At 42.2% G+C, this 14,986-nt stretch overlaps 1 protein-coding gene across 2 annotated transcripts in view; it reads right to left on the reverse strand.

Moving 5' to 3' along the window:
* Positions 1 to 204: 204 nt before the first annotated feature.
* Positions 205 to 14,986, reverse strand: part of LOC134813702 (GRB10-interacting GYF protein 2-like) — a 38,937-nt gene continuing 24,155 nt past the window's right edge. For both annotated transcript variants that reach the window (XM_063821553.1, XM_063821552.1), the window contains exons 15-23: positions 9,910 to 10,072; positions 4,657 to 4,875; positions 4,229 to 4,363; positions 3,933 to 4,073; positions 3,522 to 3,655; positions 2,806 to 2,921; positions 2,401 to 2,507; positions 728 to 787; positions 205 to 582 (exon numbers count right to left, since the gene is read on the reverse strand). In XM_063821553.1, the coding sequence (XP_063677623.1) occupies positions 394 to 582; positions 728 to 787; positions 2,401 to 2,507; positions 2,806 to 2,921; positions 3,522 to 3,655; positions 3,933 to 4,073; positions 4,229 to 4,363; positions 4,657 to 4,875; positions 9,910 to 10,072 (1,264 nt within the window). In that variant the 3' untranslated portion in view covers positions 205 to 393. The remainder of the gene's footprint in view (positions 583 to 727; positions 788 to 2,400; positions 2,508 to 2,805; positions 2,922 to 3,521; positions 3,656 to 3,932; positions 4,074 to 4,228; positions 4,364 to 4,656; positions 4,876 to 9,909; positions 10,073 to 14,986) is intronic.

Raw genomic sequence — 14,986 nt, forward strand, 5'->3', positions numbered from 1 at the left:
GTGGGGAGGGGATCTCATGACAAATTCACGGGGTCAGCTGTAATTTGTATTCTGAGCAGGGGAGCAGAAATTGGTTGGCCCTGGGAAATCTAGTGTGGCACTGGTAGTAAAACAAAAGTTAGCACCGTGACGGCGTGAAATACTTTATTATGTACTTCAAGACATCTCTAAGTCTTTTAACTGTAAAATTAAAACAATGAAATCTAAATGAACTACACTTTAATTTCATTTAATCAGAAACCAATTACAGATCTCAACTGCCGATCCAAAACACCGACTCTAAACAATCAAAACGACCATGTTAGAAAAGTGAGAAGAAGCCCGGGGTCCCGCCTCTTTCGGGAAATTTTCCCGCTCCATCATCTAGGTGGTAACCATGGTAACATCTAAATATTATTGGATGACCACGCTGTCGATGTCACCTCTGTTGCGCGCGTCACTGCTTGCCGTACAGTTGATTCCAAGGAGTGAAGCAGCGTTTACTTTCTGCATCTTCTTGCGTTTACCGCGTTTAGAGGTGGTCTGTGGTTGGGTAGCCTGTTGAGCTCCTCCTGCATTTCCTTTGTTGTTTGTGTTGTTAGCCTGGGAAGTTTTGAGTTGTTAGTTGGGAGTTAAAACAAATGTTTGACAACTGACAAGCGATAGGAGCAATTATTATTAATAATGAAATAACTAATTAATTATTATTAATAATGAAATAACTAATAATCTAGAGAAGTGTTGCTACCTGAGCTGTATCAGGAGCTGCTCCTTTGTTGTTAGCCGTCTTCCTCTTAGCTATAAATTCCTGAAATTAAACCAGGTTAAATAGAAATTTGGTCGTTTATTGTAACCTGGTTAATAATATATATATATATATAATATTAATGGTACCGCACGAAAACTATCCATTTTCTAATGATCTCAAAAGTGGAAGGATAATATCAGGGGCGTGCGCAGGGGAGAGGCGATGCAGGCGATAATATCCATTAACTTTACATCGTACCATTTGCAGTTTGCGAATAAGTTCAGCATTTAAAAAACCATAATCTTAATCATTGCATGCGAATTACATTCGTCATCCATCTTAGATGATCTATGAGAAGCTTTGACCAACATTACGATCCCGGCAGATATTGTAGATAAGCAGGAACCAGCCTACCTTGACAGTTATTGGCACATCTCCAACATCTCCATATCACCCCGTATAAAACAGGAGTACAGTTTAACTTTACATATTTACATATTACCTAACATCCCACACCTGGTCATCATTACGAAACAACCAGGAGTTAAACCTGACTGACTTCCCCAAATAACACGAAAGAGACATCAGGACCATCTGGCACATTCAAGAGAGACGCATAAAATGAGGGGTTGTTCGGTGGTAACATTACGGAATAATATGACTTGGTAACAAATAATGCGCGGCGTTTAGTCACGTGGGGGTTTGCGCGGCGGCGTTTAGTCACGTGGGGGTTTGTGCGGCCATCTGGTTTCTGTATGAGTGACATAATCATAATAATGGCGGGTTGGAGCGGTTAGAAATGAGTCTTCTGTCGGATGTCATGAATAGTTTAGTATACATATTACATAATACTAGCAGGAACCCGTATAAAGGTATAACCCTAAAATAGTGTCAAGACTCAAGAGACTAAATAATTATTACCTATTTAATTCGCGTTTTTGACACCACTTGGGGGTTCAAATTTTGGGCTCTAAAACTCCTATTCCTTGGCCAATTTTTTATTTTTTCATGCTGATTTGGAGGCCATTAAAGCATTTGACCCAGTCAAAAAAGTATCAGTTGTATATCTTTTACGGTTTTTGCGGAAAGTCGCGTTAAAGTTGATGCCGTGGTGTCAGTAAAATGGTACGGATAAACACATCCATATATATCGTCTCGCTTTATATATAGTAAGATTATGTTAGTGCAGAGCCCATTTGGTAAAATATAACAGTTTAGTATACCAATCGGCAAACTAAGATAATGCCAATTTTGGTAAGAGGTTGTGAAGTCTTGAAGACAGAAATTCACTTTAAGCTCTAAAATCACGTCTTTGGGATGATTTTCATCAATTTGGGATTGTCACTATAAAATAACTGTTTCTTGGACCACAGCACAGTGGTGCTGCAGTGGTCCACACTGTGCAAGTGATCCCCACTGTGCAAGTGATCCCCACTGTGCAAGTGGTCCCCACTGTGCAAGTGGTCCCCACTGTGCAAGTGTTCCCCACTGTGCAAGTGTTCCCCACTGTGCAAGTGGTCCCCACTGTGCAAGTGTTCCCCACTGTGCAAGTGTTCCCCACTGCGGCACTGTGTCCGTATTATACACGTACTTTTAAAAGACCAACTATAACGTAAGCAAGAAAACGAAAGTTTAATTGTAAAAAAAGTAAAAATTATATCAAAATATCTGACCTGTATGAACTTGTCAGTTGAAAGTGTGTCCCCCAGGTAGCTGACAACGTATTCTCGCACCTCCCTCGGAGACTCAACATCACGGAGAAACGAAATAAACGTCGGAACTGAGTTATTGATTGTTTAATTTAATTTATCAAATATAATATAAATTAGTCAATCAAATATTTAATCGAATTTGTCTGTTTTTTATGTTTTAAATCAAAATACCAGCGAACAGGTACGAAGAAAAGTGATCAAAAGTTCGGACATTAAACTGTTGCTCAGGATTTCCACAGAAGCGTAAAAGTGAAATAACTGAAATAAAACACACAAGAATGATAGTAATATGCACGTTTTAGGGTAAGATTAAATAATTACTACAGTTACCATGGTTACTACAGTTACCATGGTAATTTCAGTTACCGTCTATGTGCTGGTTCTTGAAACCCGACACTTGAGATTCACACCAGATTGTAAACTCGTCCTTTGGGGTAGAGTTGGCAAACATGTCGAGTAATGGTGCCTGGTTGTTCTTCTTCCTGTGGGCAACATCCGGTTATAAACGGTCACTGACTGTGGGCAACATCCGGTTATAAACGGTCACTGACTGGTTACCATAGGATCACCAACAGGGCAGTCGTGGGCAACATCCGGTTATAAACGGTCACTGACTGTGGGCAACATTCGGTTATAAACGGTCACTGACTGGTTACCATAGGATCACCAACAGGGCAGTTCAGAGGCAACATCCGGTTATAAACGGTCACTGACTGGTCACCATAGGGCAACATCCGGTTATAAACAGTCACTGACTGGTTACCATAGGGTCACCAACAGGGCAGTCGGGGGAAAGAAGCGGTTGTTCAAGGTCACTATAATTGAAGCTTTCAAAAGTAGATTCAGGGTGTCGAAAACAATTTGTGGACACAAAGTAAGTGGTATCCATATTCCTTGGCTAACGTTAGCACTTTATCAGAAATTGCAAATCACCAAAACCAATAATAAATGTTGATCCTGTCCGAAGAAGCACATGAAAGTTGAGAGCTACTTCAAGAGGCGGGATAAGCAAAAGTTACCACTCCTGTTGCTGGGTTACCTGGAGGTTACTATGGTTACTTACGTAGTTGAGAGCTACTTACTTAGTGGGAGCTTTAGGTTGCTGTTGCTGTTGCTGTTGCGGTTTCTTCGGCGGAGGTTTGGTCTGTTTCTTGGGAGCAGGTCTGGGATCATCTTCTAACATTCCCGCTACTGGGTTCCAGTCGTTGTTTTGGGCCTGTGTTGAGGGTTGGGTTAGTTCAAGATTCTAGAAGTTTTACAGAAAATGCTGGCTGAATGTGAAACCTTATATCCCCATGTCAGAACAATCGCAAAGTTTCCAAAATATTTGAAACCTAAAATTCGTTCCCTTCAATACAGATCATTCATTAAACAACACGCAAAACATCAGTCCACCTTACGAATCAACGCCAGCAAAAGTTACCACGACCTCCCCCACTTACGTAGTTAAGATTCTGTTCCTGGGTTACCTGGAGGTTACTATGGTTACTCACGTAGTTAAGATTCTGTTCCTGGGTGGTTCTTCTCTCCTCCTCGCGCTGAATCTCCGCCAGAGATCTGGTCTTTGAGGGCTGCTTCTGTGTGGCCCATGTTGTAGCTCTAGATACTACTGGCTCAGGATGCGCTTGCGTTCTCTGAGGACAGTGAGGACAATGAGGACAATGAGGACATTTGTTTATTAAAGCTAATCATAAAATCATCTTTGAATAAATTTCTAATTTGAGATACTTTGCTATGACCCAATTCTGGCAAATTTTAAGTTGTTCTGAAACATATAAAAGGTTCTTACAGGGGCGGATTTCTTCATCTTGGCCTCATCTTGCTGAATTTGAGAGAGCGGTATTGACACAGCATCAGGTTTACCCCACGTTTTCGTGGTGGGTTGGTGAGTTCGTGTAGCAGATTTGGTAACATTCGTTTTAGGCTGAAACAGTGGTAGTGTAGTTACAAAATGTGTAAATTGTTTAACAGCTTGGAAAAGAGGTTGCTCACTGACAGTATCCAGCAAGCAGCACAAGTAGTCATGCTTCTAATCTATGTAAATCTGTACGAATCCCTTAATTTTTCCTTTTATAAAGCTAGCCGCACAGAACTAAACTTGAATGTCGACTGAAGAAAACCAACAACAAGTTGTGCCCCCCCTCCCCCCTCCCCAGGTTGTCCCCCCCCCCTCCCCAAGTTGTGCCCCCCGGCCACTTCCCCAGTTGTTCCACTAACCATGTTAGCCCAAGGATTCGTGTTCTCCTGCGCTGGAGGTGATTTAGACACCTTTGTTGCCCAAACATTTTCCTGTTCTCGTCTCTTTACAGCAGCAGCTTGTTCAGCGGCAGCATGCCGTGCCTGTTCTTCCCTTCTCGATTGTTCTTCACGGCGTAATTGCTCATCACGTTTGGCCTTCGCGTCAGCTTGACGACGAGCTTCTTTGATGGCTGATGCCTGAGAGAGTAACCCTGGTAACTGAGAGCTAGAGGTGTCTAGAGAGGTGTCAGAGTCACAAGATTGAGAGGTGCTCAGAGTCACAAGATTGAGAGGTGCTCAGAGTCACAAGATTGAGAGGTGCTCAGAGTCACAAGATTGAGAGGTGTTCAGAGTCACAAGATGAGAGGTGCTCAGAGTCACAAGATTGAGAGGTGCTCAGAGTCACAAGATTGAGAGGTGCTCAGAGTCACAAGATTGAGAGGTGCTCAGAGTCACAAGATTGAGAGGTGTTCAGAGTCACAAGATTGAGAGGTGCTCAGAGTCACAAGATTGAGAGGTGCTCAGAGTCACAAGATTGAGAGGTGCTCAGAGTCACAAGATTGAGAGGTGCTCAGAGTCACAAGATTGAGAGGTGCTCAGAGTCACAAGATTGAGAGGTGCTCAGAGTCACAAGATTGAGAGGTGCTCAGAGTCACAAGATTGAGAGGTGCTCAGAGTCACAAGATTGAGAGGTGCTCAGAGTCACAAGATTGAGAGGTGTCAGAGTCACAAGATTGAGAGGTGTTCAGAGTCACAAGATTGAGAGGTGCTCAGAGTCACAAGATTGAGAGGTGTTCAGAGTCACAAGATTGAGAGGTGCTCAGAGTCACAAGATTGAGAGGTGCTCAGAGTCACAAGATTGAGAGGTGCTCAGAGTCACAAGATTGAGAGGTGTTCAGAGTCACAAGATGAGAGGTGCTCAGAGTCACAAGATTGAGAGGTGCTCAGAGTCACAAGATTGAGAGGTGCTCAGAGTCACAAGATTGAGAGGTGCTCAGAGTCACAAGATTGAGAGGTGCTCAGAGTCACAAGATTGAGAGGTGCTCAGAGTCACAAGATTGAGAGGTGCTCAGAGTCACAAGATTGAGAGGTGTTCAGAGTCACAAGATTGAGAGGTGCTCAGAGTCACAAGATTGAGAGGTGCTCAGAGTCACAAGATTGAGAGGTGCTCAGAGTCACAAGATTGAGAGGTGCTCAGAGTCACAAGATTGAGAGGTGCTCAGAGTCACAAGATTGAGAGGTGCTCAGAGTCACAAGATTGAGAGGTGCTCAGAGTCACAAGATTGAGAGGTGCTCAGAGTCACAAGATTGAGAGGTGTTCAGAGTCACAAGATTGAGAGGTGCTCAGAGTCACAAGATTGATAGGTGCTCAGAGTCACAAGATTGAGAGGTGCTCAGAGTCACAAGATTGAGAGGTGCTCAGAGTCACAAGATTGAGAGGTGCTCAGAGTCACAAGATTGATAGGTGCTCAGAGTCACAAGATTGAGAGGTGCTCAGAGTCACAAGATTGAGAGGTGCTCAGAGTCACAAGATTGAGAGGTGCTCAGAGTCACAAGATTGAGAGGTGCTCAGAGTCACAAGATTGAGAGGTGTTCAGAGTCACAAGATTGAGAGGTGTTCAGAGTCACAAGATTGAGAGGTGCTCAGAGTCACAAGATTGAGAGGTGCTCAGAGTCACAAGATTGAGAGGTGCTCAGAGTCACAAGATTGAGAGGTGCTTAGAGTCACAAGATTGAGAGGTGCTCAGAGTCACAAGATTGAGAGGTGCTCAGAGTCACAAGGATTGAGAGGTGCTCAGAGTCACAAGATTGAGAGGTGTTCAGAGTCACAAGATTGAGAGGTGCTCAGAGTCACAAGATTGAGAGGTGCTCAGAGTCACAAGGTTGAGAGGTGTTCAGAGTCACAAGATTGAGAGGTGCTCAGAGTCACAAGATTGAGAGGTGCGCAGAGTCACAAGATTGAGAGGTGCTCAGAGTCACAAGATTGAGAGGTGTTCAGAGTCACAAGATTGAGAGGTGCTCAGAGTCACAAGATGAGAGGTGCTCAGAGTCACAAGATTGAGAGGTGTTCAGAGTCACAAGATTGAGAGGTGCTCAGAGTCACAAGATTGAGAGGTGCCAGAGTCACAAGATTGAGAGGTGCTCAGAGTCACAAGATTGAGAGGTGTTCAGAGTCACAAGATTGAGAGGTGCTCAGAGTCACAAGATTGAGAGGTGCTCAGAGTCACAAGATTGAGAGGTGCTCAGAGACACAAGATTGAGAGGTGCTCAGAGTCACAAGATTGAGAGGTGCTCAGAGTCACAAGATTGAGAGGTGCTCAGAGTCACAAGATTGAGAGGTGCTCAGAGTCACAAGATTGAGAGGTGCTCAGAGTCACAAGATTGAGAGGTGCTCAGAGTCACAAGATTGAGAGGTGCTCAGAGTCACAAGATTGAGAGGTGTCAGAGTCACAAGATTGAGAGGTGCTCAGAGTCACAAGATTGAGAGGTGCTCAGAGTCACAAGATTGAGAGGTGCTCAGAGTCACAAGATTGAGAGGTGCTCAGAGTCACAAGATTGAGAGGTGCTCAGAGTCACAAGATTGAGAGGTGCTCAGAGTCACAAGATTGAGAGGTGTTCAGAGTCACAAGATGAGAGGTGCTCAGAGTCACAAGATTGAGAGGTGCTCAGAGTCACAAGATTGAGAGGTGCTCAGAGTCACAAGATTGAGAGGTGCTCAGAGTCACAAGATTGAGAGGTGCTCAGAGTCACAAGATTGAGAGGTGCTCAGAGTCACAAGATTGAGAGGTGCTCAGAGTCACAAGATTGAGAGGTGCTCAGAGTCACAAGATTGAGAGGTGCTCAGAGTCACAAGATTGAGAGGTGCTCAGAGTCACAAGATTGAGAGGTGCTCAGAGTCACAAGATTGAGAGGTGCTCAGAGTCACAAGATTGAGAGGTGTCAGAGTCACAAGATTGAGAGGTGCTCAGAGTCACAAGATTGAGAGGTGCTCAGAGTCACAAGATTGAGAGGTGTTCAGAGTCACAAGATTGAGAGGTGCTCAGAGTCACAAGATTGAGAGGTGCTCAGAGTCACAAGATTGAGAGGTGCTCAGAGTCACAAGATTGAGAGGTGTTCAGAGTCACAAGATGAGAGGTGCTCAGAGTCACAAGATTGAGAGGTGCTCAGAGTCACAAGATTGAGAGGTGCTCAGAGTCACAAGATTGAGAGGTGCTCAGAGTCACAAGATTGAGAGGTGCTCAGAGTCACAAGATTGAGAGGTGCTCAGAGTCACAAGATTGAGAGGTGCTCAGAGTCACAAGATTGAGAGGTGTTCAGAGTCACAAGATTGAGAGGTGCTCAGAGTCACAAGATTGAGAGGTGCTCAGAGTCACAAGATTGAGAGGTGCTCAGAGTCACAAGATTGAGAGGTGCTCAGAGTCACAAGATTGAGAGGTGCTCAGAGTCACAAGATTGAGAGGTGCTCAGAGTCACAAGATTGAGAGGTGTTCAGAGTCACAAGATTGAGAGGTGCTCAGAGTCACAAGATTGAGAGGTGCTCAGAGTCACAAGATTGAGAGGTGCTCAGAGTCACAAGATTGAGAGGTGCTCAGAGTCACAAGATTGAGAGGTGCTCAGAGTCACAAGATTGAGAGGTGCTCAGAGTCACAAGATTGAGAGGTGCTCAGAGTCACAAGATTGAGAGGTGCTCAGAGTCACAAGATTGAGAGGTGCTCAGAGTCACAAGATTGAGAGGTGTCAGAGTCACAAGATTGAGAGGTGTTCAGAGTCACAAGATTGAGAGGTGCTCAGAGTCACAAGATTGAGAGGTGTTCAGAGTCACAAGATTGAGAGGTGCTCAGAGTCACAAGATTGAGAGGTGCTCAGAGTCACAAGATTGAGAGGTGCTCAGAGTCACAAGATTGAGAGGTGTTCAGAGTCACAAGATGAGAGGTGCTCAGAGTCACAAGATTGAGAGGTGCTCAGAGTCACAAGATTGAGAGGTGCTCAGAGTCACAAGATTGAGAGGTGCTCAGAGTCACAAGATTGAGAGGTGCTCAGAGTCACAAGATTGAGAGGTGCTCAGAGTCACAAGATTGAGAGGTGCTCAGAGTCACAAGATTGAGAGGTGTTCAGAGTCACAAGATTGAGAGGTGCTCAGAGTCACAAGATTGAGAGGTGCTCAGAGTCACAAGATTGAGAGGTGCTCAGAGTCACAAGATTGAGAGGTGCTCAGAGTCACAAGATTGAGAGGTGCTCAGAGTCACAAGATTGAGAGGTGCTCAGAGTCACAAGATTGAGAGGTGCTCAGAGTCACAAGATTGAGAGGTGCTCAGAGTCACAAGATTGAGAGGTGTTCAGAGTCACAAGATTGAGAGGTGCTCAGAGTCACAAGATTGATAGGTGCTCAGAGTCACAAGATTGAGAGGTGCTCAGAGTCACAAGATTGAGAGGTGCTCAGAGTCACAAGATTGAGAGGTGCTCAGAGTCACAAGATTGATAGGTGCTCAGAGTCACAAGATTGAGAGGTGCTCAGAGTCACAAGATTGAGAGGTGCTCAGAGTCACAAGATTGAGAGGTGCTCAGAGTCACAAGATTGAGAGGTGCTCAGAGTCACAAGATTGAGAGGTGTTCAGAGTCACAAGATTGAGAGGTGTTCAGAGTCACAAGATGAGAGGTGCTCAGAGTCACAAGATGAGAGGTGCTCAGAGTCACAAGATTGAGAGGTGCTCAGAGTCACAAGATTGAGAGGTGCTTAGAGTCACAAGATTGAGAGGTGCTCAGAGTCACAAGATTGAGAGGTGCTCAGAGTCACAAGATTGAGAGGTGCTCAGAGTCACAAGATTGAGAGGTGTTCAGAGTCACAAGATTGAGAGGTGCTCAGAGTCACAAGATTGAGAGGTGTTCAGAGTCACAAGATTGAGAGGTGCTCAGAGTCACAAGATTGAGAGGTGTTCAGAGTCACAAGATCGAGAGGTGCTCAGAGTCACAAGATTGAGAGGTGCTCAGAGTCACAAGATTGAGAGGTGCTCAGAGTCACAAGATTGAGAGGTGCTCAGAGTCACAAGATTGAGAGGTGCTCAGAGTCACAAGATTGAGAGGTGTTCAGAGTCACAAGATTGAGAGGTGCTCAGAGTCACAAGATGAGAGGTGCTCAGAGTCACAATCAGCTTATCAGTTAAGCCGATTACTGTGGATAAAATTATTTAAATTGCACTGTCGAGTAATAGAAAAAGGTCACTTTAAACTCACAGTGGCTTCCTCCTGGGCCTTTGCGAGGGCCTTGGCTTCAGCAGCTGCCTGCTGCGCGGCTCGTCTCTCTTCAGCTACCCTGACTTCATCATCCCGCCGCTGCCTTTCTTCTTCATCTCTTCGACGCAGTTCTTCCTCCTTAAGTTTCACAAGATGTCGTTCTCTGGAAAATTTCACAGGTTAGGGTATGCACTGGGTTGATGGACGTAAAGTTAGGTGTTACATGTACAAGAAATAATTAGAAGGTGGGCATCAGATTAAATAAGAGTGCACTGAAGACAGTCGCATGATGTAACAATTATCTTTGGTTCCATGTTTATGAACATATAGCCTGTTTATGAACATAATAGCCTGTGGTCCCCAGGTAAACAGTGCGATGATATTTTGTAGACATGTGTCATGATGATGTGATGTCATAAATTTTACTTTACTTTACTACTTTACTTAACACATTTAAGTTTTACGTTAAATAACTGACCGTTTTTAAGATATGCACATTTGTTTGGCTGTCAGTTGTCAGTTTCACGACATGAACAATATAATATAAGGTTCCCAAAATACACGGAACAGTCTACGAACGGATTTAGCCCCGGCCTGCGCGGCTGACCTGGACAGTTAAATGCGCGGCGCCCGCGCGGTAAATGACGATTGCGAACAAAAATAGGGACTAACTTTCGCCGTAAAAATGTTTTCGCGCGTTACGCATACTAACCTTGAACGTCGCATCTTGGCATTTTGCCCCAAATTTATGTTGAAACTTCATGATGATCTACTACGGCTTACTTAAAGTACAAATTACGCAAGGGTAGCATTTGTGTCGGGATACAAGATATAAATCTTACAGCAATTAGTCTGGGAATCACAAGCAACAAACTTTTCTCTCTCGCAATAATACTCAGAGCAACGTAACGATTTAAAATCCACCAATAAGGTACATGATTAATGTAGAAGCAAGGTATTGAGACATTATCTAACGCTCGATAAAGATGATGCTATCGCACTACACTGTCACCATCGCACTAAATTAGTCCATTTTTGGCAACGATCGAGTTCACCTGGTCAATATTCTAAACTATTTATAGACAGCCCTTTTATCGTGTTTATTGGTCCTGCAACACCATGTACGCCATAATTCATTGTGTCCCTGTACAGTATTTCCCGTTATGTCATGTATTTTATCGAATGACATTCTAATTTGTTTTTGAGCATGAAAATGTGAGAAGTATGAAATTTGACCTGATTCATACAGTACCACTTCTAGCAAGTTTAACTTTTAATATTTGCGGTATATTTTAAAACATTTTCTAATTGTACATTCTGCAGAAACCCATGGGTAAATACATCCAGGATCTTTTGAGATACCGTAATTATATGCATAATCAGGAATGTTGTATTCAAAATTAGGGATGAGATTATGTTGATAAAACAAACATTACCCTGCTCAACAAGTTACCCATAATATTAGCAATATCATAATATATATAAATGAAAGGAAGGTTCCTTACTTAAGATGCTAGACTTACTCACTAGACATACTCATCTAGTGACTAGATGCTAATATTATGTGCATTATATTATTATACACCTGACAAAGCTACACTGAATGTATTTCCGAAGAGTTTTGATGTTCAATTACCAGTTATTTGTTGGATAATATCACGTTAAACTCAGTCAAACTCAAAACTAATAAAATATATTACAATATGTGTGATTTACATATCATATATGTATTATATACTACAATATACTACAAAATACTACAATATACTATAATTACACGGTTCATCAAATGTAACCCTAGTTGTAAACAAGGGTAACCATGGTAACAAGGCTGCTTTTCTATAAAAACTATTTCTTTGGCTACTCTTTTAGTACTCGATATATCTTTTAACACCAAAATATTATTACTATACACAACATCCAGATATTCTAACACATTGTATCACTTAAGATCCCCGAAAGTTACAAATTTGCTCCAACTAAATGTTTGTAACCCAAAAACCCAAAAAATTCAATCCAATCTGTACTGACGATTTTTTTTCTCTAAGGGATTTGTTTTTCAGGTTTCTTTTGGTTGTTTGGTTGGTTTTTTTGTTTTTAGTTCTACAATAAGCATAAATTTAATCTTTAACTGTAATTCAAAAATGACCACATTAATTCAAAACCAAATTCAGAAGATTATGAATTACTCCCATTACTGTAAAATTTAGCAACTGATTCTAGATATTCTAGATATCAACTACTCTAGTAATATCTTAGTAAACTTTTACTGGAACTACTAATAATTGTGTGCTCCTTCACAAATACTACTACTTGTGTGCTCCTTCACAAATACTACTACTTGTGTGCTCCTTCATCAATACTACTACTAAACTAAAGAAGTGGAATGAAATGCTCCCCTTCCTGGAAATGAGTGACTAATGGTTACTAATGGTTACCAATGGTTACTAATGAAATGCTCCCCTTCCTGGAAATGAGTGGTTAATGGTTACTAATGGTTACTAATGGTTACTAACTTACTAACTTACTAATGGTTACTAATGAAATGCTCCCCTTCCTGGAAATGAGTGAGTGATGTCGGACCACTTTCCACGTGGCTTCCACAAGCTCCGCCTAATTTTGTCATTGACATAAAGTAAGACAGCACAAATTGAGCACAAATCTTCGTAAAATAATTAATAAATGAATACAAGAAAACAGTGAAAAGGAGTGTAGATAAAGTGTAGATATAGCGGTACTAACTGTTTTTTAGGGCAGCAACTGGATGGAAAAAAGGCGGACAAAGATAAAAAGGTAATTTTTCTATTTTTTTTTCTTAAAAACAACAATTATATGCACTTTTTAAAACAAGATCTTTCATTGTCCACTAAAAAACCATCCAAATCACTGCTTTGTTTTAAGAACCCATCGTAAAATTAAACATTCCGGTGCAATTCAAATTTCGAAGGTTAATATCAGGTTTCCTTTTCATAACATATTAAGGCAATTTTCAGTTTTGAAAACCACATTCTTGTAGTTCCTTTTCTTATTTATTTGAAACGGTAGGTGTCCCTTTCCCCTTGATTTGCAAAACCAACGTCGAACACATGGTTATGTTAAAAAAGTAGGTAGCAGCCTCCTTTTCGGCTCCGAATAAATTTGTATGAAAATTAGAAATTTAAGTGCACTCGAAGTTCTAATTTTACGATGTAGTTCACACTAAGAGATAAATCATCCGGAATCATGCAAGGTAACCATGGTAACAAGGTAACCATGGTAACAAGGTAACCATGGTAACAAGGTAACCATGGTAACAAGGTAACCATGGTAACAAGGTAACCATGGTAACAAGGTAACCATGGTAACAAGGTAACCATGGTAACAAGGTAACCATGGTAACAAGGTAACCATGGTAACAAGGTAACCATGGTAACAAGGTAACCATGGTAACAAGGTAACCATGGTAACAAGGTAACCATGGTAACAAGGTAACCATGGTAACAAGGTAACAAGGTAACCACGGTAACAAGGTAACCATGGTAACAAGGTAACCATGGTAACAAGGTAACCATGGTAACAAGGTAACCATGGTAACAAGGTAACCATGGTAACAAGGTAACCATGGTAACCAACTAACCATGGTAACAAGGTCGTTTAAGACCAGTTGGGGGGGTACCAATGGCATAGAATGGAGACAAATGGCATAAAATTCATCAAATGGCATAGAAATTTCATGGCATAAATGGAAATTTTGTTTGGCCAATTCTCCATTTATGCCAATTTATGCCATGAATTTAGGTCTTCATATTTGACCTTTAGGATGACTTTAAATTCACAAATTATTATTAGTACTTGAATAAGAGACATGTTTCATGCTTTATAACGCTTGCAATGATCTTTAAAGATTCATATGACAAATAAAGAAAATAGAAATGTATTATATCAAACATATACCAAACATTTGACTATTCAAGAAAAGCAAATTCGAAAGTAGGACCCTAGAGCGGAGTCAAATCGCCAGGGTAGGACTCTAGATCGGAACCCCGTTACCGGACCCATACTATGAGGACCCTAGAGCGGAGTCAAATCGCCAGGGTAGGACTCCAGAGCGGAACTCCCTTACCGGACCCATACTATGAAGACTCTAGAGCGGTACCCACATGCAAATTTTAGAGCGGTTAGAAATTTGAGAGTTAGTTTTGAAGATTGAGCTATGTTTTTTAATCAATGATTAATAATAGTCGTCACATAATGATGATAGAATTGATACAACTTATTATACATTAATCGTAATACTGCGAATCAAAATAGTTCACTCAGCTCCTCGACCATCATGTTCCTCAACATGTCAAGGTGGGAGAGTGAGACAATTTCATGATCGTCGTAGACTTTTACTAAATGTGCCAGTCGGCTGTCCTTGGTACGCTGACGGGCTCATTTTGCAGGAGGAGCATCCCCGTAACTCTCCTTGAGCATCATCTCATCTGCACTGTAGTGGACTATTCTATGTAGACGGCTTGAAGAAAAGTCCAGATAGTTGGGTAAGAGTGTCCCAACATTGCTGCAAAATTTCTGTTAAAGGCCTCTGCGTAGTTGTTTGTCTTGTTGAAGTTGCAGGTAGTCCGGTCGACGAGGTTCCAGGATTGCGGAGGAAAGCGGGCAGGTTTGGTGCTACGAGCGGTGGAAACTCCCTGTACCCAATTCGTCATGAAGTAGTCAAGGAAGTCGTCGAGGCCAAGGTTGGAGGGTATAAGATCTAGGAGCTCCATGAAAGAAGGGAGAACATCGTCCACTGGGAGAAAGGCAAGCTGCATAGTGCATAAGTCTACGTATCCACACTCGAACAGGACCTGAAGTCCAGGAATTGGTAAGGGGGTCGTTAATTCCTTCGTCGTAGTCCTTCTTCAGTCCGTTCTCCCGTACCCATCTCAGCTGTTCGTCCCCGGATGAAGACGGCCTTCTCAGGAAGAGTTAAGTAATAACTGTTACTCAGCATATTGTAGATAGTTGTAAAGAGGAGTAGGAATCGAATGTGATATACTAAACTAAATTCTCTGTGACATTTATACTGCACTATCGAAATCACTAACAAGAACCG

The sequence above is a fragment of the Bolinopsis microptera genome, chromosome 4 (assembly GCF_026151205.1).
Source record: "Bolinopsis microptera isolate Bmic1 chromosome 4, MBARI_Bmic_1.0, whole genome shotgun sequence".
NCBI lineage: Eukaryota > Metazoa > Ctenophora > Tentaculata > Lobata > Bolinopsidae > Bolinopsis > Bolinopsis microptera.